The sequence below is a fragment of the Ahaetulla prasina genome, chromosome 6 (genome assembly GCF_028640845.1).
Source record: "Ahaetulla prasina isolate Xishuangbanna chromosome 6, ASM2864084v1, whole genome shotgun sequence".
NCBI lineage: Eukaryota > Metazoa > Chordata > Lepidosauria > Squamata > Colubridae > Ahaetulla > Ahaetulla prasina.
In genome coordinates, this window is record NC_080544.1 from 55,911,423 (window position 1) to 55,938,624 (window position 27,202).

The 27,202-nt window shown below is 38.2% G+C and overlaps 1 protein-coding gene across 1 annotated transcript in view; it reads left to right on the forward strand.

Annotated features, from left to right (window-relative positions):
- Positions 1–27,202, forward strand: part of SORCS1 (sortilin related VPS10 domain containing receptor 1) — a 508,480-nt gene that overhangs the window by 224,713 nt on the left and 256,565 nt on the right. The window contains exon 3 of the mRNA XM_058189114.1: positions 10,241–10,340. Within this exon, the coding sequence (XP_058045097.1) occupies positions 10,241–10,340 (100 nt within the window). The remainder of the gene's footprint in view (positions 1–10,240; positions 10,341–27,202) is intronic.

Genomic DNA, 27,202 nt, shown 5'->3' on the forward strand with positions numbered 1-27,202 from the left:
CAGGGCTATTGCCAAAGTTAGGTTGCTCTTAGACAGCAGCCGCCTTTGCAGTCGGATGTCTCTAACCCCACAAATGAGCTGTTCGAGTAAGGAGTCCTCCAAATCTCTGTACTCACAGTGGTTCGCGGCTTTCCTCAATGCGGCCATGTACACGCTTATCGATTCGCCTTCTCGCTGTACCCGCTGCCTCAACTCGAACCGTTGGACAAACTTTGAGGGTACCGGTGCATAGTGCGCTCGAAGTGCTGTTTGTAGTGTTTGCCACGGTACCGATTGTACCGGCGTTGGCTCTGAAAGTGACTCCGCAGTATCGAAAAACTCTGGACCGCAGTGGCTCAGGAAGTACGCTCGCTTCCTATTATCCGAAACTCCTTGTAGTTCGTTTGCTTCGAGGAAACACTCGAAACGAGCCATGTATGACCCCCATTTCTCTTTTGCTGGGTCAAATGGCGCTGGCGGCGTGTAGCTGGACATCGCTAACTATCCGCCCTTGAACTGGCTGGGTTCACGTCTTCTTTTGCTCCTTCAGCTCTTTTTCCTGATCTCACTGCCTCAGGATCCCATCCTCGTCGCCAATGTTAGATTCGGGCAATAACGAGGCAGGAGACCAGTGAGTGACAACAGCTCTTTAGTTTATAGTGAACCCAGCAAACAACATCTGGCAAAATCCCTCCTTTTATACAGTACTGGCTTATGCGTGAACCAATCAGCAACGTGCTTGTTCCCGCCCAAATTTCCCTCCAAAAGTTTAAAGATACATTACACTCCTCCCCTCCCAGAACGCATTGTACCTATATTTACATTTATTTAGCATATCATTTCTCCACGTAGTCACGCAGGTAGGAAGGGCGTTTCCTGACCCTTTCGGACCTGCGCAATTCATTCTCGGGGAGTGAGTCGAGCTGTTCGGAGGGACTTTTAGTTCCTCCTAGCTCCTCCTCTGGGCCGTCCGGCCCTGGATTATTGGCAGAGTCATCCCTGCTGTCTTCCTGAGGAACCGGTTGGCGTCGCTGGACTTCATCGGACTCAGATAAGTCCCCCGTTCGCCTTGGGCTTGAGTCAGCTGTGAATTCAAACATTTGGTAGTCAGGGCCTGGCTGATTTGTTTCTGATTTGCTTGGTATTCGCTTTCTTATTTGGTCTATGTGTTGCCGCCAAACTCGGCCGTCCTCCATGTCTACTATATAGGATTTTGGCCCGGTTATTCCAAGGATTGTTCCTTTTAACCATGTTGGCCCCTCGCTATAGTTGTGTGCCCACACTGGGTCACCAACTGCCATTTCCCTCATTTTTCCTTGTGTCCCCCTGTACCCATCTGGGGTGTAGGTTGGGTTTAAACGATCTAACGGGCACCTGAGCTTTCTGCCCATCAATAGTTCCGCCGGGCTGCGGCCAGTTGCTACACAGGGGGTTCTATGTTGGACTGCTAGGAACGTATCAATTTTTGTTTGCCAATCACCTGGACTTATCCTAGATAGCGCTTCCTTTGCACTTCTCACGAAACGTTCTGCAAGTCCGTTCGACGCCGGGTGGAAGGGCGCCGAGAGGGCATGTCTGATGCCCTCCTCTGCCAAGTACCCCTCAAACTGAGTTGCCGTGAATTGCGGGCCGTTGTCGGAGACCAGGGTGTCAGGTAACCCATGGGTTACAAACAGGTGCCTTAGGACTGATATGACTGCCTCAGCCGTCATGGATCTCATGAGGATAATTTCTAACCATTTTGAGTAGGCATCTACTACAATTAAAAAGGTTTGCCCGTGGAACGGGCCGGCAAAATCAATGTGAATTCTGGACCATGGCCCCTGGGGTTTCTCCCACTCTCTAATTGGGGCTGTAGGGGGTAGTGGCCGTGACTCTTGGCAGGGTTGGCATTTCCCTACCCTGTCGCTGATTTCCTGATCCATCAAGGGCCACCAAACATAACTCCTCGCTAAACTCTTCATCCTCACGATTCCCGGGTGGCCCACATGCAATAGTTCCAATACATTTTTCCATAGTTTTTCTGGAATGACCACTCTTTCCCCCATAACAGACACCCCTTGAACCGACAGTTCCGCTCGTTTTTTTGCAAAGTCTTTGAACTGCTCACCCGGCGCAGCGGGCCATCCCCTTTGTACCCAACCGATTACAGTCCTTATTGTAATGTCCTTGTAAGATGCCCTAGCCACTTCTTTGGATGTGACTGGGCCAGAGTCCCAAGAGTCAATTAATAAGACTGGAATTCCCGGGGTCGGGTCTTCAATGGTTTCAGGTAAAGGGCATCTGCTTAGAGCGTCCGCATGCCCTAAGTCTTTTCCGGGGCGGTGGATCAATTTATAAGAGTATGCCGCTAGAAAAATAGACCAACGGGTCAGCCTGGGTGAAAGTGCAACGGGTGTTGGGCGGTCGCCTGCCAATAGACCTAGTAAGGGTCTATGGTCCGTGACTATCTCGAAGTCTCGTCCGAAAACGTATTCGTGGAATTTCTTCACCCCGGAGACTATTGCCAATGCTTCCCTATCTAGCTGGCTATAGTTCCTTTCGGCCTGGGACATTGTTCGGGAGTAATATGCTATAGGGGCTTCCGTTCCATTCGGCAATCTGTGGCTGAGCACAGCCCCCACCCCATAGGGAGATGCATCACAAACTAGTACTAATGGCAACGTGCCATTATATTGAATGAGGAGGCTCTCGCTAGACAAAAGGTTTTTTACCCCTTCGAATGCCCTAGCTTCCGCCTTCCCCCAGGACCAAACAGCTTTCTTTGCTAGTAATTTGTGTAGCGGTTCGGCTATTGTTGCCTTGTGTTTTAAGAATACCGCATAGAAGTTGACAAGACCTAAGAATGCTTGTAACTCCGTTTTATTTTTGGGAGCTGGGGCCTTCCTGATGGCCCTTACCTTGCTCTCAGTGGGGTGAATCCCTTCCCTGTCTATGCGGTAGCCTAGGAATTCCACGGATTCTACCCCAATTTGGCATTTGTTAAGCTTAACTTTAAGCCCGGCAGACCGGAAAATGCCCAAAACCTTCCTTAGTCTCACTCCCAGTTCCCCTAAGTTCTCAGCTGATACCAATACATCATCGAAATAAGGCACCACCCCAGGTAAACCCTGTAATAGTCGCTCCATTAGGTTTTGAAATAGCCCTGGGGCCACACTAACTCCGAACTGGAGTCGAGTGCATTTGAAAGCCCCCCGGTGCGTGACAATTGTCTGCGCCTCGGCTGTGCTGCTATCTACGGGTAACTGCTGGTAGGCTTGAGCCAAATCGAGTTTGGCGAAAACTTGCCCTTGTCCCAACGAGTGCAGCAAGTGTTGCACCACTGGAACGGGGTATGCACTCTTTTGCAACGCTTTGTTTAGCGTTGCCTTGTAGTCAGCACAAATCCGGACCGATCCGTCTGGTTTGACTGGGGTCACTATGGTGATTGGCAGGGTCTTTTGAACTGTCCATACTTGACTTGGACGGACGTCACCCTCGAACAGGGATTCGATTTCCTTGGTAGTCCTGCACTCTCAGCTTCTGGGTCTGTAGTTGGCGCCGCGACGGCTGGCAAGTCTTTCACGAGGTGCCCCAAGACATAATTGTGATCGATGAGCCGGTGTCCACTTCCATCTGGCACGGCACCCTTCGAATGCCCTAGCTTCCGCCTTCCCCCAGGACCAAACAGCTTTCTTTGCTAGTAATTTGTGTAGCGGTTCGGCTATTGTTGCCTTGTGTTTTAAGAATACTGTATAGAAGTTGACAAGACCTAAGAATGCTTGTAACTCCGTTTTATTTTTGGGAGCTGGGGCCTTCCTGATGGCCCTTACCTTGTTCTCAGTGGGGTGAATCCCTTCCCTGTCTATGCGGTAGCCTAGGAATTCCACGGATTCTACCCCAATTTGGCATTTGTTAAGCTTAACTTTAAGCCCGGCAGACCGGAAAATGCCCAAAACCTTCCTTAGTCTCACTCCCAGTTCCCCTAAGTTCTCAGCGGATACCAATACATCATCGAAATAAGGCACCACCCCAGGTAAACCCTGCAATAGTTGCTCCATTGGGTTTTGAAATAGCCCTGGGGCCACACTAACTCCGAACTGGAGTCTAGTGCATTTGAAAGCCCCCCGGTGCGTGACAATTGTCTGCGCCTCGGCTGTGCTGCTATCTACGGGTAACTGCTGGTAGGCTTGAGCCAAATCGAGTTTGGCGAAAACTTGCCCTTGTCCCAACGAGTGCAGCAAGTGTTGCACCACTGGAACGGGGTATGCACTCTTTTGCAACGCTTTGTTTAGCGTTGCCTTGTAGTCAGCACAAATCCGGACCGATCCATCCGGTTTGACTGGGGTCACTATGGGTGTCTCCCATTTCGCATGGTCAACGGGCACTAGTATTCCCTGGCTAACTAGCTTGTCCAATTCCCTGTCAATCTTTGGCTTGAGGGCAAATGGAACCCTCCTAGCCTTTAACCTGATAGGGGCAACTTTCGGGTCTAGATTGAAAGAGATAGGGGTCCCCTCGTACTTGCCCAGACAGTCTTTGAAAACGTCCTCGAACTCCTTTAGCAGTTCAGCCTTGAGGTCGACTTCGTTTCTGAAGACCCCGGTCACTCCCATGCCCAGAGCTCGGAACCAGTCCAGTCCTAGCAAACTCGGTAAGGTTCCATCGACTATGGTGATTGGCAGGGTCTTTTTGAACTGTCCATACTTGACTTGGACGGACGTCACCCCTCGAACAGGAATTCGATTTCCTTGGTAGTCCTGCACTCTCAGCTTCTGGGTCTGTAGTTGGCGCTTCGCGACGGCTGGCAAGTCTTTCACGAGGGTGCCCCAAGACATAATTGTGATCGATGAGCTGGTGTCCACTTCCATCTGGCACGGCACTCCTTCAATGTATGTGGTGGGGCAGGCGGTGCATGGGATTTCATATACTCCTTGATTTTCTAACTCAATTTTGTCTTTGGGGTTTCTTAGGATGGTGGATATTTTTGGTTTGTGCAGAATGCTGTCTTGATGTTATGTTTGTGGAGGATCTTGCTGATTCTGTCTGTGGTGCCTTTTATATATGGGAGGAGGAAACAACAACAGTGAAATACAGTTTGCTGATGGAGTTTTTTTCTGGTTGAACACTAGAGAATAACATTGGGACCCCATGGCAGATCTAAATGAGGCTGTGAGAAAAGAGGGACATAGAGAGCTCTGTTTCATAGAGTGACCCAGGGTCAGACTTGACCAAATGGCTGATGACAAAAAATGAAGATTCTGGTGAAGTTACAATAATTTCACAAATGAGATAAATTTTAGATAGAAAGTTTGATGTGATGCTTTGTCCAATTCTAGAAGTAAAACATGTGGAAGCCGATAGCTGGTAGAAAGCCTGAAGTCATTTTTATTCCTGCCAAATAAGGATGAACTCATTATTTGAAAAAAAAAAAAGGCTCATTAAGATATTCGAATGACATCTACAGAGACCAGATTGTATTTAAAGTTGTTTGCCTTTTAAGTGCTTCCAATAGTGAAATGAAAAGGATTTGACAAAATCCTGCAGAGAAAATGTAACCCAAAGCCTAGAGGGTTCTAATCATACAGGCACCCTACTGAGAAACAATTTGTAAAGGGTTTTAATGGGGGTTCTTTCTTTTGTAAGGGAAAGAGTTCAAATAGAAGGCTAATGACCAATTCTATGGAACTCTGAGCTTGTTTTCTTTAGATAAAAGTTTTATACACGGATTCCAGGTACTTTGTGATGATTCAAAATGGATGAAATATTAGGTTTGCACATAGTTTTCCCTCATTACTGGATTTCAATAGTTGATGCTATACATAGTCATCAACTTGTGTTCCAATGTAGCCCAAAATTTCTGTTGCTAAGTGAAATAGTTGTTAAGTGAATTTTGCCCCATTTTACAAACTTTTTTTTGCCACAGTTGATAAGTGAATCACTGCAGTTGTTAAGTGAATTTTGCCCCATTTTACAAACTTTTTTGCCACAGTTGATAAGTGAATCACTGCAGTTGTTAAGTGAATCACTGCAGTTGTTAAGTGAATTTTGCCCCATTTTACAAACTTTTTTGCCACAGTTGATAAGTGAATCACTGCAGTTGTTAAGTGAATTTTGCCCCATTTTACAAACTTTTTTGCCACAGTTGATAAGTGAATCACTGCAGTTGTTAAGTGAATTTTGCCCCATTTTACAAACTTTTTTGCCACAGTTGATAAGTGAATCACTGCAGTTGTTAAGTGAATTTTGCCCCATTTTACAAACTTTTTTGCCACAGTTGATAAGTGAATCACTGCAGTTGTTAAGTGAATTTTGCCCCATTTTACAAACTTTTTTGCCACAGTTGATAAGTGAATCACTGCAGTTGTTAAGTGAATTTTGCCCCATTTTACAAACTTTTTTGCCACAGTTGATAAGTGAATCACTGCAGTTGTTAAGTGAATTTTGCCCCATTTTACAAACTTTTTTGCCACAGTTGATAAGTGAATCACTGCAGTTGTTAAGTGAATTTTGCCCCATTTTACAAACTTTTTTGCCACAGTTGATAAGTGAATCACTGCAGTTGTTAAGTGAATTTTGCCCCATTTTACAAACTTTTTTGCCACAGTTGATAAGTGAATCACTGCAGTTGTTAAGTGAATTTTGCCCCATTTTACAAACTTTTTTGCCACAGTTGATAAGTGAATCACTGCAGTTGTTAAGTGAATTTTGCCCCATTTTACAAACTTTTTTGCCACAGTTGATAAGTGAATCACTGCAGTTGTTAAGTGAATTTTGCCCCATTTTACAAACTTTTTTGCCACAGTTGATAAGTGAATCACTGCAGTTGTTAAGTGAATTTTGCCCCATTTTACAAACTTTTTTGCCACAGTTGATAAGTGAATCACTGCAGTTGTTAAGTGAATTTTGCCCCATTTTACAAACTTTTTTGCCACAGTTGATAAGTGAATCACTGCAGTTGTTAAGTGAATTTTGCCCCATTTTACAAACTTTTTTGCCACAGTTGATAAGTGAATCACTGCAGTTGTTAAGTGAATTTTGCCCCATTTTACAAACTTTTTTGCCACAGTTGATAAGTGAATCACTGCAGTTGTTAAGTGAATTTTGCCCCATTTTACAAACTTTTTTGCCACAGTTGATAAGTGAATCACTGCAGTTGTTAAGTGAATTTTGCCCCATTTTACAAACTTTTTTGCCACAGTTGATAAGTGAATCACTGCAGTTGTTAAGTGAATTTTGCCCCATTTTACAAACTTTTTTGCCACAGTTGATAAGTGAATCACTGCAGTTGTTAAGTGAATCACTGCAGTTGTTAAGTGAATTTTGCCCCATTTTACAAACTTTTTTGCCACAGTTGATAAGTGAATCACTGCAGTTGTTAAGTGAATTTTGCCCCATTTTACAAACTTTTTTGCCACAGTTGATAAGTGAATCACTGCAGTTGTTAAGTGAATTTTGCCCCATTTTACAAACTTTTTTGCCACAGTTGATAAGTGAATCACTGCAGTTGTTAAGTGAATTTTGCCCCCAACTCACGCATTCGCCCCGGTCCCCTCTTTCCGACCGGCCGGTGTGGAAAACCTCTTCCTCTTCCTCACCTTCTGACTCGGCCTGGACTTCCTCATTGTGGACCGGTGTTGTCTTCGCCCCGGTACCCTGTGCGTTCGGCTTTTGCAATGTTTCTGCCGCTTTTGTAGACATCTCGTGAGCCCTGGCTTCGTCCAGGGCTATTGCCAAAGTTAGGTTGCTCTTAGACAGCAGCCGCCTTTGCAGTCGGATGTCTCTAACCCCACAAATGAGCTGTTCGAGTAAGGAGTCCTCCAAATCTCTGTACTCACAGTGGTTCGCGGCTTTCCTCAATGCGGCCATGTACACGCTTATCGATTCGCCTTCTCGCTGTACCCGCTGCCTCAACTTGAACCGTTGGACGAACTTTGAGGGTACCGGTGCTTAGTGCGCTCGAAGTGCTGTTTGTAGTGTTTGCCACGGTACCGATTGTACCGGCGTTGGCTCTGAAAGTGACTCCACGGTATCGAAAACCTCTGGACCGCAGTGGCTCAGGAAGTACGCTCGCTTCCTATTATCCGAAACTCCTTGTAGTTCGTTTGCCTCGAGGAAAAACTCGAAGCGAGCCATGTATGACCCCCATTTCTCTTTTGCTGGGTCAAACTGGCTGGGTTCGCGTCTTCTTTCGCTCCTTCAGCTCTTTTTTCCTGATCTCACTGCCTCAGGATCCCACCTTCGTCGCCAATGTTAGATTCGGGCAATAACGAGGCAGGAGACCAGTGAGTGACAACAGCTCTTTAGTTTATAGTGACCCCAGTGAAAAACCTCCGGCAAAATCCCTCCTTTTATACAGTTTCAGCTTATGCTTGAACCAATCAGCAACGTGCTTGTTCCCGCCCAAATTTCCCTCCAAAAGTTTAAAGATACATTACATTATCCTGATATTTTATTATTTGATAAAATAAAAAGCATCTATTTAATGTGAATTTCACTGACAACTAATATACCAGATTATCACGGGGGGCGGGGGGGTTCTTTCTTTTGTAAGGGAAAGAGTTCAAATAGAAGGCTAATGACCAATTCTATGGAACTCTGAGCTTGTTTTCTTTAGATAAAAGTTTTATACACGGATTCCAGGTACTTTGTGATGATTCAAAATGGATGAAATATTAGGTTTGCACATAGTTTTCCCTCATTACTGGATTTCAATAGTTGATGCTATACATAGTCATCAACTTGTGTTCCAATGTAGCCCAAAATTTCTGTTGCTAAGTGAAATAGTTGTTAAGTGAATTTTGCCCCATTTTACAAACTTTTTTTTGCCACAGTTGATAAGTGAATCACTGCAGTTGTTAAGTTAGCAATATGGTTATTAAATGAATCTGGCTTGTCCATTGACTTTGCTTGTGAGAAAGGGTCGCAAAAGGTGATCTCATAACCCTGCAACACTGCAACCATAAAAAATTTGCCAAGTGTCTGAATTTTGATCAGATGATGATGAGGATGCTTCAATGATTTGAAATGAAACCAGTCATAAATCATATTTTTCAGTGATGTTGTAAGTTTGAACAGTCATTGAACAAACTGTTGTAAATTGAGGATAAGCTGAAGAGACTAGGATTTTGATGAATATACATAACTAGTATACAGTATTCTCCACTTTCTTCAGTAAATATCAAGAATTCTAAAATTGAATGGTACATGCTATTTTCTAATTGTAGGAATGAATTACCTTGTTATTATTTGTTCATGTCACATTAAGAGTTTCTCTTATGTAGAATACGTGTTATCAGTTCATATTATTTCTTTTTTGTTTTTAATTGCTGGGAAACAAAGCATAATACATATAAAGTGGTCAGGAAGAATATGAAATGAAAATCATAATTATATGGGACTTACTACAAGACTATGTTGAGAATTTGTGTCCTTTCACACAACTATGTTTATCTTCATGATTTGGCTCTATTTAATTATTGTTGTTTATCATTGTCAAAATTCCTTGGTTTTTACATTGTTCTTGTAATATGTATGAGTGAACCAAATAAGTCATCATCAATATACATGATCCTCTAGGAAATATTAAGTAATGGAATTTATACAGTATAGAATCCCAAATATCAAAATCTGTTTTAGTGTATCTATTGTAGTGTTTATATTTTAAAAATTAATTGGTAATAGTCAAACAGAAGATTCCATTTTAAGAAGGTTTCTCATCAAACTATGGTTTTTAAGCTCATTTAAAAGATACATAGGAACAATGCAAGTGATACAAAGCAAGTAATTTTGGTTAGTGGTGTCTAGTCATAGCCTTTTGAAGCATTAAAAAATAAATCATGAACTGGATTAAGTAGTTGTACTTGCAAAACTGTGATAACTGAAAGGACAACAATATTTTCCAATATGACAGAACATAATAATAGACAAAAGCTAATTCAGCCTCTTGTTATCCTGACATTTGCATTAATGACAAACATTACCTCTTCAAACCTGATTGACATTTTTTATTGTAACATTTATTTTCAGTGACACTGAAGATGCAATTTTAATTTTTCCTAACCTAATTTAAATGCAAATATTAACTTGTCACACGAAAGCATGAGTGCATACTTAAGTGACATCATATACAGTGTGAATCTGGGGAAAACAAAAAACAAAACGAAAATGACTACTGTCTCCTGAGAGTGATTTTGTTTTAAGCTGGAAAAAACCAAACAGTTTGCATCTTATTCTTGCTGTGGTGTTTATGCTTACTTAAAAATTTTCTCTGGAATTGCAGGTCAACTGATTATGGGACAACATATGAAAAGATAAATGACAAAGTGGGCCTGAAGACCATTTTGAGCTACCTTTATGTCTGCCCAACAAATAAGCGCAAGGTAAATTAAAGAATATGGTTGCTTTTAATTATGTCATATTTGACTTGATTTGTTAATTATTATTTACATAGCTGTGTTTGTATACTTCTTACAGAAATAGAAACAAGCTGTTTAGGCTTTAAATTATATTGGGCCTTCCCTTTTTAAATTAATTGCATATGGATGAATGGTAATCTTCCATCTAGAAAGTTTCTTGATAAATGACGATCTTTCATCTAGAAAGTGATTAATATAAAAGGTTTTACTAAATTTCAGATGTGCTTAGGCAGCAACTCACTGGAATCTTAGCTTACCTGACCCAAAATTACAATGGAGAATCTTTCCATTGTATTCCAATATTGGAAAAGTTTGGCAGCTAAACTTCAGTGCAGCCACTTGACATGTTAATGCTGCTGAGAACAGTATTACTCTCCAAGTCTGCAATTTTTCTGCTCATATTAACTACCAAAAGACCTCCAAACATTAATTTACTGAATGAATCCTTATGAAATCAAACTAATGAAAATACTATACAGTGATACATCAAGAAATGAAATACCTCAAAATAATATTATAAGCAAATAAGAAAAATTAAATAAAAATATTGCACTAATTCAATGCAGGTAGCTAAAGGAGTAACATGACTGAGAACTTCATTCCAGTGGAAGCCTCCTGATATGTTCAAGTGGGACTTCTGAGCAGTATAAAAAGAGGGGGGAAAGACATGGGAGGAGGAAACAACAACAGTGAAATACAGTTTGCTGATGGAGTTTTTTTCTGGTTGAACACTAGAGAATAACATTGGGACCCCATGGCAGATCTAAATGAGGCTGTGAGAAAAGAGGGACATAGAGAGCTCTGTTTCATAGAGTGACCCAGGGTCAGACTTGACCAAATGGCTGATGACAAAAAATGAAGATTCTGGTGAAGTTACAATAATTTCACAAATGAGATAAATTTTAGATAGAAAGTTTGATGTGATGCTTTGTCCAATTCTAGAAGTAAAACATGTGGAAGCCGATAGCTGGTAGAAAGCCTGAAGTCATTTTTATTCCTGCCAAATAAGGATGAACTCATTATTTGAAAAAAAAAAAAGGCTCATTAAGATATTCGAATGACATCTACAGAGACCAGATTGTATTTAAAGTTGTTTGCCTTTTAAGTGCTTCCAATAGTGAAATGAAAAGGATTTGACAAAATCCTGCAGAGAAAATGTAACCCAAAGCCTAGAGGGTTCTAATCATACAGGCACCCTACTGAGAAACAATTTGTAAAGGGTTTTTAATGCGGAAGTACTCATAAAAGTCAGGTGGTTATATTTTTCTCATTTTCTTTACCTGCGAAGAGCTTGCCTTAGAAAAGAAATTTGAGTTACCAAAAGAAAAGCTTTTAAAGAAAGCTAAAAGTATTTTTTTTGGGGGGGGGGGGTTCTGTAGTGCATTTGCAGTTACATTGATCTATGGATGTTAGGTCAGATCAAATGAGAAATAAGGAAGCCAGAATTGCAGGCCAGTCAAGAAATTCCATAAATATACACAAACACACACAATTACTACTAATTTTAAAAACTACGAAAGTAGTTATACGGAATTGAAAGAACAATTGGTGACTGATAACTGGTGTAATCCGTTTTTCTGTTAATCCCTCTGTAAATGATCCTCGTCTCCATTCCATAATTTACATTGTTGTTCTAGTGGTGGCCATTTTTTCTTTTGGAAAAAATTTGGAATCCAAAAAAGGGAAGTAAAATGTAAAAGACAGAAATAATAAATGGAGAGATGAAGGTGATCTCTTAAGTTTAAGAGATGGAGTTCAACTTTAAAAGATGTGGAGCTTAACTTCCATGTGGAAGTTGAAGTCCACATATCTTAAAGTTATCAAGGTTGAGAAATACTACTTGTTTGCACTACTTGGAACTAAGAGAGAAATAATTTTGTTTAAGATTGAAAGCAATTCCTAAGGAACATGATAAAGATGTTAGCGAGAATTTTGTTCAATATTAAATGATGTTTTTAGAATGCAATGAGAAATGTATGGGTACAGAAGTACCAAGATATATATACTTATGTATTTTGTCAGGAAGAAGAAAAGAGACCAGGTTCTGCAATGACATTTTCACACTAAATGAAGTATATATATTGCAGAATTCCGCTACATCTATTATGAGGTTATAAAAAGATTAAATTAGGAGAAGTTCCTGGTCCAAATGGGCTATGGCCCTCCTATTATATATATATTTAAGGATGAATTGTTACAGCTTTTTAAAAAATGATGAATTTTATTTTGGACAGTGATAGTTGCACAGGTGCAAACGTAGTGTAAACTCTTAAAGAACATATACACGTACAGTGGTAATAGGGACTACCATCATATGCTACCATCATAGTATAGCTGCAAGACAAGGTCTGCATGGAATGTACCATTGACAGATAGTTGAATGTGACTGGCACAGGAAAATACTACCAGTGACTAAAAGGGATTGGAGTAAAACATCACTAAAGCACTAATCACAGCATCATAATAACAAGCACTCAGCACTAGATCCATAGAAGTAGGGGTCTACTATATTACACTGTATAGAGAGGCTTCATAGACCAGTCAACAAATAGTAGCAGGGTTTAAGATATAGACAGGAACAGCATACATTGAATGGTGCAATCAACTAATTAGCATTGTGTAGGGGAACATTAGCATGGTGCATGAGCTAGACCCTTCAAGATAGGATATTTCACAGAAGGTCATGGAGAATGACAGAGCTAATATCCTATGGAAGTTCCAGATCCACATACACAAGAGGTACTGGCTAATCACCAAGTACTAAGGACCATAAAACAGCAGTGGTGATTGATGTAGCAGTGGCAAGTGACAGCAAACCAGGAAGTAGTATGAATGTGGGAAGAATACCAGAGCCTGAGGGGAAAAATTGAGAGGATATGGAAAGTAAAAACCAAAATGGTTCCAAGGATGGTAGGAGTACTTGAGACTGTGATTCCTTAGCTGAAAAAGTGGCTCCAAAAGGAACAGCATCAGAAAGAGCTCTCTATCCAGAAGAGTACAGAGCTAGGAAAGCTAGACTGAGCCCTCAAACTTACAGCCCTCTGGTAGATGGCCTGAGATTGAGGAAGACACATATAACCAACAGTGTCTTTGTGTGTGAGACTGGGCATGTGCATGTGTATGAGAAAGACAAAGAGAAAGAGTGCCTCCAGAAGTTGTGGATGCTCCAACACTAGAGGTTTTAAAGAATGGATGGGCCAACTCTTTGTCTGAAATGTATAGATTTTCATGCTTGAGCAAAGGGTTAGACCAGAAGATCTCCAAGGTCCATTATTCTGTATGAGAGGGAGGGAGGGAGGGAGGGAGGGAGGGAGGGAGGGAGGGAGGGAGAGAGAGAGAGAGAGAGAGAGGGAGATTGAAGCAGCAGTGGATAGCTTTTGCCTTTTAGGCAAAACAGTAAAATAAAACAATAAAACAAGAAATACCCTATAGACTAGCATTTGTAGACTAGCAATAAAGGCCTTGGAAATACATTCAAATGCTGTAATGTGTTTATACCTACAAAGATCAGAATCATGCAAGCCATCATATTCCCTTTCATCAAAAAGAAAGTTGGATTTTAAGAAACAGAAAAGAGGAATATTGATGCTTTGAACTTTGGTGTTGGAGAAGACTCCTGCGAATACTGTGGGCAGCCAAGAAGACAAAACAAGAGTTCTTTAAACATTTCAATTCTTGAGGCACAAATAACCAGTCTCAAATTATCCTGCTTTGAACATATTATGCAAAGAAACCAGCTATCTGGAAAAGGGTTTAATGTTGGAAAAGGTGTAGGGAAGGTAAGGATAAGCAACAGCAAAGTGGGTGGATTCAGTTACAGTGGTGATGAATCCTATTGGGAGATTGTCCTATTGGACAATCCTATTGGACCTATTGGACAATCCTATTGGAAGTAATAGATTGTCATGGAGAACACATCTATGTGGTCACTAAGAATCAAAAACAAATTCATGACACATTTCTCTCTCCTCCCTCTTTCCTCCCTATCTATACACACACAAGCATACACACACAAACATACATATATACAATATTCAAAGTGCTAGTTATCACCATTAAAGCACTCCATGGCATAGGACCGGGTTATTTACGGGACCGCCTGCTGCTACCAGTGGCCTTCCATTGACCAGTGCGCTCCCATAGGGAGGGCCTCCTCAGGGTGCCGTCGGCCAGACAATGTCGACTGGCGACCCCCAGGGGGAGGGCCTTCTCTGTGGGGGCTCCAGCCCTATGGAACGAGCTGCCTCCAGGGCTATGCCAGCTCCCTGACCTCTGGACCTTTCGGCGCGAGCTGAAGACATTTTTATGCCATCGCGCAGGACTGGCCTAATAGTTTTAATGGGGGTTTTACTGGTTTTATAGTTTTCAGCCAATTTCGTATTAGTCTTTTAAATTCGTTTTTAATTTTTATACTTGTTGTTTTATCTGGCTGTAAACTGCCCTGAGTCCTTTGGGGAAAGGGCGGTATAAAAATTGGAATAAATAAATAAATAAATAAATAAATAAATAAATAAATAAATAAATAAATAAATAAATAAATAAATAAAATATCATTCTTTTATATCATGTTAATGGCTTATGCTGTTATATAAAACCCTGTTTGCTTTAAGTTTGGAATGAAAGCAAGCAATATATACAATGGCAAATAAAAAATAATGGTGTAGTAACTGACCTATCATCAGTAGCAAGGAACTGCAGCAGTGACTGGCAGACAGGAACTGCATAGTAGTGTTGATGGAAACATATACAGGTAATCCTCATCTTACGAACACAATTGAGCCGAAAATTTATGTTGTTAAGTGAGAAATTTGTTATGTGAGTTTTGCCCCATTTTACAACTTTTCTTGCCATGTTTCTTAAGTGAATCACTGTAGTTTACTTAACACAGTTGTTAAGTGAATCTGGTTTTCCCATTGACTTTGCTTGTCAGAAGGTTGCAAAAGAGGCTCACATGACTCTGGGACACTGCAACTGTCATAAATTTGAGGCAGTTGGCAAGCATCCAAATGTAAATCACATGACCCTAGGGGTGCTGCAATGGTTATTAGTTTGAAAAATGGTCGTAAATTGCTTTTCCAGTGCTGTTGTATCTTCAAATGGTCACTAAATGAACTGTTGTATATGAACCCGTAAATGAAAAAAATAAATAAACAGTTCTAGATCTAGTTGCAATGATTCCTGTGTAATGCCTTAGTCTAGCATTTCCAGCTTGGACATGGAACTATTTCTTCTCAGCATAGGTACATTTTGCATGCAGATGATCAATGTTTTTCAGCAGAAGTAAGACAGAGTGTATGCTGCAGTGAAGGATATGGATTTGTAAATCAATGCATTCAAGAACAAGGTAGTTGTGCTTGACAAGAGAGAAGAATTACATTTATTTGTTTTGTTGTTGTTTTCTATTCAGCCACATAAAGACTCTGGTAGTAAGATCTAAGTAAAACTTATAAAGCAATCATCACAAGTATTATAAAATTAAAACAAAAATACAGGAAAAGCAAAAACATATATACGGTGTATGGGTTAAAAACAATCTCTGTTAGAGATCTTAATTTTCAAGCACATTTTTAAAAAAGGTATTATTATTCTTGTAGAATATCAAGAGTAAGGAGGCCAATCAGATTTTAGGAGACTGCATATTCCAGAGGGGTAGGACTCAGTGGGTAAAATTCAGCCAGTTCTATCTGGCTCAGGCGAACCAGTAGCGCTGATGGCGGAGGCTCTGTGCACCCACCCCGGGCGTCATCACGTCCCATTTTTGACCCTTGCACATTTGTGGAGGAGGTGTGCGTGCTCACATTTATGAACCGGTAGTGAAGGTGAGTGAATTTCACTCCTAGTAGGACAGTTGTTGAAGTTTTATATAATTAGCAAAGATCTAGAAGCTTCCCTGGACAACTAGTAATGTAGCCCCACAAGATAATAAAAATATAAAAAACAAAGGAAGTTTGTTATTTATATACATATATATTATTCTATATATTTTAAATGTGGCCAAGACAGTTTCTCTTCACTCAGTATAGCCTAAGCAAGCCAAGAACTTAAACAAACATGATCTAGATCAAATAGATATCTGGGTGATATGCGAGTGTTTGCTGAGATTAGAAAAATTGAGATATGTTAAAATATGAAAATTAAAAGAAGGAAATTAGTATATAATCTGTTGTAAGAACATTTGTTAAAAAAAAGTAAAAATGGCTATATATTACCATTATACTACTAACCAAGAGAGTTGATAAATTTAAAAAATGAATTGGTTATTTATGAACTGGTGTCTATAGATACAGCAAAAAAAGAAAGGATAAAATTATCTAGAAAGGCATATTGGTGTTTTTGGTATAAAATAAATTATGTATTTATTCATATTAAAACAATTTATTTAGCTGCTCATTTTATCACTGTATGTATGACTGTAACTTTATTGCTTGTATCCTTATATTTATATTGATATTGTTTCCTGATTGCTTATTTGTACCCTATGACTATCATTAAGTGTTGTACCTGAAAATTGTTGATGAACCTATCTTTTATTTTATATATACTGAGAGCATATGCACCAAGACAAATTCCTTGTATATCCAATCACACTTGGCCAATAAAAAAAAACCTATTATATTCTATAACTGTACAACAAAAAATAAATATTCTAAACTTATGGTCTAAAATAATTTCAAATAAAGAGGAAGTTGACCATTCTTTTTAAATCATAGCATTTAAGATGTGAGATGTATCACTAAGAAAGTTATCTTGTGTGTACAAGTACAGTATTAGTAAGTGTACTTCTAAAAGCCAAGGGATATCTATGGTAATACAACAGTTTATTTTAGATGAATATCTGGTTTACTTATTTGCATGATTTATACTTTTTCTCTGCCTTAATACCTGCATATTTTACATAAAGAAAATTGGAAGCAAGTATCTGATACCTGTCTTTATTTTAAAAGTTGAAAGTGATACAAAAAGAATGGAAGAGAGAGGGAGAGGGAAAGAAACTTATATTTAGCTAATTTTATTGATAAATTCTTAAAATAATTTCACTAGCAAGAAAATCACTGTAATGTTGCTGTTTAGCTTTACAATATTTAATGAAAAAGGAGCAGTCTATTTTGAAGTTGATATCAATATTTTGTACTGCATCTCTTTATATTAGATTATATCGGATTATATTTATTATACTTTGTTATACTTTGAATGACCCTTTTTTGAAGGAGAAAAGTTGATACAAATGTTTGTACAAATGTAATAAAGAAATAATATTCCAAGATAAATTGCCTCAAAATCTTTAAGCTCTCAAGAAATAGATACACTACATCTCTGTTTATTAATTAATCTAATTATTTTAGAGCTTGCTACCACATCATATGTCAGAGAATACATTAATTAATTATCTGGTATGAAGTATTTCCTTTGATGACATTAGAATTTTATGTCACTTTTGTCTCATTTACTAAAAAATATTGTACATAGCACAAATATGAATGATGTAAAGAGCAATCAAAGAATGATGTAAAGAATCAATTTAAGTAATGACTCTAGTTTTGGTTTGTAGCGGCAGCAGAATAATAATTGTTAAATTGTTAGAAAAAGAGGCTTGATTGGTTTTTAAAGCAGATACTGGTTTCCTTTCCCTATCCCCTCTTTCAAGAGTTCTGCCCTTTTCTTGAATTTATTTTTGTTGTGAGTATCAAGGAATGGAACATTGTACCTCCAATCATATGAACCATAGATCTTGGACTCAGTGGTCTATGAACCAAGAGATATTCCCAGGGGTGGGCTGCTACGGGTTTGCCCTGGGTTGTTTCCAGCCTATGGAGGGTCTCCGGAGTGCCTCTGGAGCCTGGGGGAGGCAGTTTTTGGCCTCCCAGGGGCTCAAGGAAAGCCTCCAGAGCCTGGGGAAAATGAAAATGCCCTTCCACCGTGGTGCAGGAGGCCAAATAGGCCATGCCCACCATGGCCACACCCACCCAGCAACTGGGCAGAGAACCCATTGCTGAAATTTTTGAAGCCCACCCCTGGATATTCCTTACAATTTAAATATGACTTTATGGGCAATAGTTATTTACTACCCTCTAGCTGGATAAAACTAGTTTAAAGGCACCATTGTTATTTCAAAAATCTCAAAATTGGAAAGATCATTTAGTTTTTCAAGGCCAATCCTATGTTCTGTGCACAAACTCAGATTAACCTATCCCAAACAGATGGATTTCCATACTATTTTTGAACATATTCTGCAAAGGATTCTACCATCTTACATGGGAATTAGTTCTGCTATCAGTCTGTTTTTCCCATTAGAAGGGTTTTTCTCACTGGAATTTGTATCCTTCTACTTTAAAACCTTTCTTTTCTGCTTTGTGTCCTGAGACAGTAGAGAATAAGTTTCATCTCTTTCTGTGTGATACCTTTCAGGTATGTGAAAAGTGATATCATATCCCCTTTTCCTCAGTTATTTTTTTTCTCAAGACTAAACATTTTCAATTTACTCAAACTCAATTTGTAAATTTCCAGTTTTCTGATCCTTTGCTGTTGGTCCAATTTCTCAGACTATTCCTAAAATAATCATTATTGGACACACTTTTAAAGTGATATCTTACTGCCTTCCCATGATTTGAAAACCATGCTTCTGCTAATGCAACCTAAAATTGCTTTTTAGCTACCATGTCATATTGTAGAATCATATTTAGCTTGCATCCAATGACAAACTCAAGGATTTTTAAAATTCTTTCTTCATCATGTGTGCTATTACCAAGCCAGGTTTCCCTCATCTTATGACTAGTTGAGGCTTTATATCAGGGGTGGGTTATATCAGGGGTGGGTTCTTAATTTGTTTACTACCATTTCTGTGGGCGTGACTTATTTTGTGGGCATGGCTTGATGGTCATGTGACTCAGTAGGCATGGCTTGATGGTCATGTGACTCAGTAGGCATGGCCAACTCAATGTCACATCAAGGGGTGCTTCTCCTGGCCCCTCCCCTCCCAGCCATTCCTTGTCACACCCAGCCTCAATGTATCTATAGTTCTGTAAAAAGGTTGTTCACCTTTTTTCAACTTTATCTACATACTATAGATGCAAGGAGGAAATGGCTCACATCCTTTGCCCAAGAGTGTGATAGGCAACAGGCTTTTAAGAGGCTGCCAGAAAGAAGGGGGGCAATGTATTTTCCAAAGCACCAGAAGGCAAAACAAGAAGCAATGAATGGAAACTGAACAAAGAGAGAAGCAACCTAAAACTAAGAAGAACCTTCCTGACAATGTGAACCAATATAGGTGCAGAAATATTTCAGTCATAATTTCACATATAAAATAGCCATTTGTGTAATACAACCTGCATATTGTTCAAAGTAGTCATTAGTATTATGGCTGATGTTTGACAGCAAGCCTAAAAGTCAAAGATTACAAGAGTGCTTTTTTCTCTGTATGTATACAAAACATCACATATCAGGAATAGCATATTAAGATGGACTTATGCAGTGGTGGGTTTCAAAAAATTTTACTACTGGTTCTGTGGGTGTGGCTTGGTTGGCATGGCGTGGCAGGCATGACAGAGGAAGGATACTGCAAATTCCCCATTCCCTCCCCACTCCAGGAAGAGGTTACTTCAAAATCCACATTTCTTCTGCACCCCACTAACCTGCTCTGGGAAGGAATCAGACTGCCCCCTCTTCATTTCCCCAAATAAAATATTACTCATAAGAAAAGGCTCCTAGAAAAGCAAGAAAAAATCAAGCTGCTAACAAGGAACCTGCCTGATACTCATTCCACATTCCTGCCAGCTGCATAAAGGAAACTTTGTAAAAAGAAAACAGCTACCGGTGCTTAGAGATAATAGAAAGTGGAAGCCAGAAGTTCGGCTCCATTTACAAGCAGGCAGAAAACTCATTCAAGGCAGGATATTTCACAATGGAAATCGCCCAAATCTTTTTAGAAACACAAAACCCATGTCGCACAAACCCCAAAACTTCAAAAACATAGAACAATATAAGAATCCCTCCTCTTATCCAGTTTGTTGTTCAGCTGATCCAGAAACGAACTGCTGAATGTCACTTCACTTCTGCAAAAGTGAAGCAGCTGCGTCTTGTCAATTTAAAGCGACAGTGTCTTTTTTTGTTCCTTCTTCTTCTTTGCCAAGTGATCTCCTGGCTGAGAAGCGAGTCCTGATTTTTTTCATTCTAGCCGATCAGTTGGGAGGCTTCTTGGCTTCTCAATTTAAAGCGACTGTGTCTTGTTTTTTTTCCTCTTCTTTGTGAAGTGAACCCTGATTTTTTCCTTCTAGCCGATCAGCTGGGAGTCAGGAGGCAGCGAATAGATTGGGGGCGGGGCTAGGTATTTACCGATTCTCCAAACTACTCAAAGTTTCCACTACCTGTTCGCAAGAACAGGGGAGAACCGGTAGCAATTCACCACTGCTTTATATGTAGTTCTTACCTATTGATTTTAATTCCTACCTTGGCATGATTCACATTCACATTTACATTCATTCATTACAAGCACATTCTTCTCAGTCAGACTTGTTCTTCATCTACATAATACATATCATAGTTCCTTAAATTCTCTTCAACAACACTGTTTCTTAGCTAGTCATTCTCTTGCAACTTTCTTTCCCATTGCAATCTTCTGTCATGGACTGAAAATGAGAGACAATGCCACCTGTGTCCCCATGTTCTTCTTAGAACTTCAAAGTCTGAGAGGTATAATTTATCCCATTTGGATTGACTAGAAAAGGAGTGCCTTTTAGTAGACTTGATGAGCCTTGACAATTGTTTCATTCTATCCATAATTCAATCTACTATCCATAATTCCAGGAGGTATCAGAACTATTCTCAGTGTTACGAAGTAATCAAATATTTTCTGCATATAGTCATCCTCTCCCATTTGTCTTCTTGCTGGTAACACTTGTATTTCCTTCTGCTCTTGAAGCTCCATCTTTTTATCTCCTATTCAGTCTAGTTCCTTTTTCTTTTTCAGAAACTATACTGAAATATGTTTTTGAATTTCAGTGAAACATAAAAGCTTTTGGATTTGTTCATACTTTTCTATTAGATTCTGCTCCTTGTGAAGAATTGCTTATCTATTAGCTCTTGTTATAAGATCTTTGCTGGGTAAAAGGTCTTCATTTTCTTTTTGAACTGAGGCACTCTTTCAAGCCATTTACTTTTTTCCTCATATCCCTTTTACGATATCCAAAAATGAGCTTTATTCTCTCCAGTTATTTTCAAATTTAAGTGTCATACAGATACATTTTATGTTCATTATTTTTTAAGGAATGTTAATTTTTATTTACATTTCTCGTTTCAAGATATCCTTTACTAATGCTATACAATTGTGCAAAGTTTTAACTTAATGTACTACTGTATTGTTTTATAACTTTTGCTGCAATGAGTTTTCTTTAGCAATCTAATTTCTTTTTCTTGATTGTAATGCTATTCAAAGACTATACAAAAGGGAAAAAAGCCAATCCTTTTCATTAAGCATTGCAATGACTTTTCATTTGCTGTATACACATTTTTAATTTTGTTTGGCAGAATATGCCACAGAATTTGTAACTTATGACTGCAGAAATACCTCCATACCTTTTCTCTTCTACTCTTGAACTACCTTGCAAAATTCATGTCTGCTTTATATTATGCCCACAATCTCTATGGTGGTTTCTACTTACTCATTAAAGTGGTAATGTTTCAATTATTCAGGATGGACAATCTTTGCAATATGAAGCTATTCAGGAAATTCTGTGAATAGTTATAACTAAAAGCACATGCAATGCTTATAATTTTGCACCAAATAAAATGTTTTCACACTAAGTGCATTTCAGCTCATACAGTACATAGCTTTCTTGACTGCACTGCTTCTATTGAACTAGAAGGTTTGCAACTTTCATCACTGTAGAATTTTTAATAAAGTTGTGGTACTTGGTTTGTCAGCTTTTACAATACAATCACAATTTGAAAATGTGTTGAGAAAAAGAGAGGGACTGTTAGTTACATTTTAAGCCAAAAATCTAATAGTAGCAAATTGCCTGCACTGAATTTTTCTTGCATATACTTCAATGTGTCCATATTGAAAATATTTGTCAAACTTGCAGATTATTATCTGACCTTTAAACATAGTGTATAGAAGAACCTATTAGAAAGATTCAAGACAATGCAATAGAACTAAGGGAAACAGAGAACATAGAGAATAAGGAACTTGGGAAAGTATTAAAAACAATTTGACTATATAATTGTAGCAGGTAAAATAGAACAGTGCTTTTTTGTATGTTTTTCCCTTGAGGTAAATAGAAGTAAATTATTCCTTCTCAAGCTTATATCAATTATTGCCAGTTCTATAATTTTTTGATTGTACCATTAAAGTATTTATTTCCCCAGCAGTCTTTAATATATTGTATCTAAGAGCCTGCATAGCTAATTGTAAAACTATTTATCATGAATGTGAATTTTCTCTTTAATCTTGTCCTATTTCATTTTTCCTTATTTTATTTTTAAAAAATAAGTTTTTTTTCCTGTTTCAGCATAATGATCATTCAAGAAATGATTCTGCTATTCCCAAAAGATTTTGTAAGATATTTGAAAGAAAATATTATTTGCTATTTAAACTGTTATCAGTCCCTCCTGGGATTTATTTGAGTAAATTACTTCTACTTTTGGATCAATACATAATAATAAAAATAATGTAATAATACCCAGGATATAAATTTTAGATATACTACAATTACAAAAGCATACTTACAGGCAAATCCATCTCACTGAAATATGGGGCAACACGGTGATGCAATTGATGATAGTGGAGAAAAAGATTGCAGGAGGAACAGAAAGCTCTATATGTCAAGTTTACAAAAGAATTTTTGCTGCATATTTTTTTGTCAACAAATTTCCCCCCAGCGTCTAATAAACCTATTGTTTAATTTAATGCTGTTATAAGATTCTGTGATAATAGGGGATGAGCAAAATATATTAGTATCCAGAAAGAAGTTTTTAGATTGAAAGATAGGAAATCTGAGGGAAGTTGGCAGTTTAGAAATAGGAAATATAAGCAAACAAACAAACAAATAAACAAATAAATAAATAAATGTGTGTATGTTCTTGTCTCAGAGCAACTAAGCCTGCAATTACTAGTGATTAAATGGAACGTGGCTTTCAAAGTACATATACAGACGATTTTCCGATAAATTGTTTAAAATATTTTCTTTTAATGCTCTGAATTTTTTTCTGTATAAAACTGTATTTAAAAAATTACACTTCTGAGTGCTTTTCTTTTAATATTGTTTGGGACAAGTAAAATCCTAAAGCAATGAAGAATCAAAGTTAAATTTGTTTGATAGGGGGGGAAAAAAGATTCACCCAACAAGCTATATAACTTGTATGCTCATAAATTCTACACTGTGTTGATTCTAAATAACTAGTACATTTGTTCCTTGTACTTCTCAATGCCATTGTATCTTTACATTTTCAGTTAATTAATAAAACTCAGCTAGATAGTATCTGCCAGCACGTTCATACTATTAATAGCATAGTGTCTTCTCATCAGATATTATTTCCTGTAGGCTTAGGTCTTGTTTTCTCTTGTCCTGCCTGCATTAATTGTTGCTTTTATATCTTTCAAACCTTTCATTTTTAATTGCTGTGCTGTACAGTGCATCTCTCTAAAAATAAAAGAGTTGTAGATGCCTTCAGTCTTTCCCTTTTTACACTCATAAGCTATGATTAATAATATGTGTTTAGTATTGTATAATACAGGATTATAAACTCTTCAAATTTCCAAGACAAGATGTTAGCGGCTATTCTTCTGTTGTAAGAGTTAATGGTTATTTTCTTTAAAAAGTAGAAGAAAGAAAAAAATGTATACATTCACAAAAAGGTATCTGCTTTGTGTATAGTCATACTGAGTCTTTAATGTCCAGACTTTTGTTTGGAGCACAGATTACATAAATTAAACTTTTATTAAATATGTAGTTAAACAATTTATATCCTTGTCTCTTTCACAAAAGCACACAAGGTTAAAATAACAATTTAACAAACCAAATCATAATTCCAAGGTTGCAAACAATACCAACTTGTAAGAAAATTGTAAGGGCCGGTTTAGCTCACGCTGGTAAAGCCTGTTATTAAGAACACAGTAGCCTGCAATTACTGCAGGTTCGAGCCCGGCCCAAGGTTGACTCAGCCTTCCATCCTTTATAAGATAGGTAAAATGAGGACCCAGATTGTTGGGGGGGCAATAAGTTGACTTTGTAAAAATATACAAATAGAATGAGACTATTACACTGTAAGCCGCCCTGAGTCTTCGGAGAAGGGCGGGGTATAAATGTAAACAAACAAAAAAAAAAATGAATGAGCAAAGGTGATCCCAATCCCTGGGAAACTAGCTACATTGTTAATGCCTTAAAAAAAGATAGGAGGGTTAGGGTTATCCAGATCTCCAGAGGAATGCTGTTCCACAGGCAAAACTGTCACAAAGGGGGAAGGTGTTGTTGTTTAATTGAAGGGATCAAGATCATGCTGTCCTTGCTGAATCTAGTGAGGCAAGCAGAGACTATGGGACAGATGCCTCTTCCTTGCCTAAGGAAATATTGGTGGATATCATCACCATGGATCAATTGTTGGAGAATTCAAGGAGATGGAAAGTTTTGTTTTATAGACAGAAGGAAAAAACATGTGTGTAACATATGGAGCTGATAATAGAAACAAGCAAACAGAAAAGCTTTGTTGTATTACTGAAAGTAAAAAAAAAAGTAATGTTGAATGATCCAGGAAACATTTACAAGTGACCTGTTTATGAAATAAAGTTGTAAATATCCATGGGATAGAGCTGTTACTCAGATTTTTCCAACCTAGTATCAGCAAAACAACATTAAAGTTGATTTAATAAATTTATATTTTCAAAGCAAATTCATTAAGGGAAGCTTTGTTATTTGATCTCCAGTTCCTACTTTACATGAAAGCGAAGACAAGTGTGAAGGGCAAAGCTTAACTTTAATATATACAGCATAGATTTAAAGAATACATACACACACAAACACACACACATTAGCAGTTGTCACTTTGCAAATCATTTGACTAAGTGATTTGGTCATGACTGAAATACCTTGCCTGATGATTTGCACAATCTTGTGGTCATGTTGTTGCTTTGTATATATTTCTTGGGGAGCTTGAACAATGCATAATCAATTATGATGATAATCCTTGTTCAAGCATATATCAAAACCAAATATATACTTGCAAACTAATCCTATGTTTTTCTACATAGCTATTTTTGAAGGCCACAGTCAGGTCTGCACATCTCATTTATTAATTTAATGTGGAAAACTTTCCCAGAGTCTTTGTTAGCTAAAAAAAAGAAAGACGGAAATTTCTGCAAAAAAGGATTTTTGGCAGGCATAGGAACCTGAAACACTACATAAAACCAATCAATTAATTAATTAATATGGAAGGGAGTAGAAAAAAGAAAGGAAGAGAATACAATAGGGACTATAGATGTATAGGGTTGTCTGTAACAATTATATCCACAACATTAAAAGTTCATTAGAAAAGAAAAGATGATAACTGTTAATGTGTGTTCTTGTGTGACTTTAAAATATTGTATTTTTTTTCTTTTCACCGAAACAAGCCATTCTAAAAACAGAGACAAAATTAGCAGAGTACAATGTGTAAAAAAAAAAAGGCATTTTTTTCAAAAATCAAGATTTTTTTTAATTATAACTAAAAGCCATGGAAGATGATTTAATTTTGATAGTAAACAAGAGAAAAATATCTCATTAAAGTAATTGTATACATTTAAATGGGGACTTCACTCTGCAACAGTTCTATGTCAATTAGAAATGTGTACAGCAAGGTGAAAGAAAATCAATGAAGGAGGAGCTGCACAATGTTGTAGTGTCAGGAGTTGTTTATCAATCTTTCATTTATAAGGAAGGTTGATGTATTTACTGTGCATTTTGCATGTGGTACACAAAGCAACATTTTCTTTCCTGATTTGATTTGATTTGATTTGATTTGATTTGATTTGACTTGGTTTGGTTTGGTTTGGTTGGTTGGTTTATTTATTTATTTTTCATATTTCTAAACCATCTCCTCAAAGAGGGCCTTTCTCTCAATTAGGCGTGTGTGTGTGTGTGTGTGGATAGATAGATAGATGATAGATAGATAGATAGATAGATAGATAGATAGATAGATAGATAGATAGATAGATAGATAGATAGATAGACTGCAGAATCTTCAAGATGGTGGGTTCTGTGTGCTGATGAGACAAAAGGATTAGGGTTTAAGTATTGGTACCACACACATCAATTTCCAAATGTTGATCTGCTCTTGCAGATGTTCCTATGGCTGTGCATGCACATACATGAATATAAATCTATGAACAGTTTTTAAACAACTGTTTGAGCATGCAAAAATGATGAGGTGCTTCTCAGAAGAGAAACGAGATGTTTTTTATGTGTTCCTATGTGCTTTGAAGCATTGCTTTAGATTTAGAAAGATTGTGTAGTCTGTCTCAGGAATAGTTTATCCTCCCAACTACAAGATAGTTTTGTTACATGGAAGATTATTCTGAAAGTCTGTTTTTCAGCCTCAGGATTACCTCTCATTCTGTCAAAGGTAAGGCCTTCACTTAATAAATAAATAAAAAAGGGATACAATTGATATCAACCTTTCATGATGAAAGAGCATCAAAAAGAGAATGGAACAGCTGTTCTCCTCTGAGAAAAGTCAGGATGATTTTCTGGCTTTGGCATGAATACTACTTGAATTAAGGAAAGGGGAGGGCTGGAGGGGGAGAGAGACAAAGTTTCTTTGAAAAAGGATGTAGTTTCTGTGATGCATATTTAAAATACAGA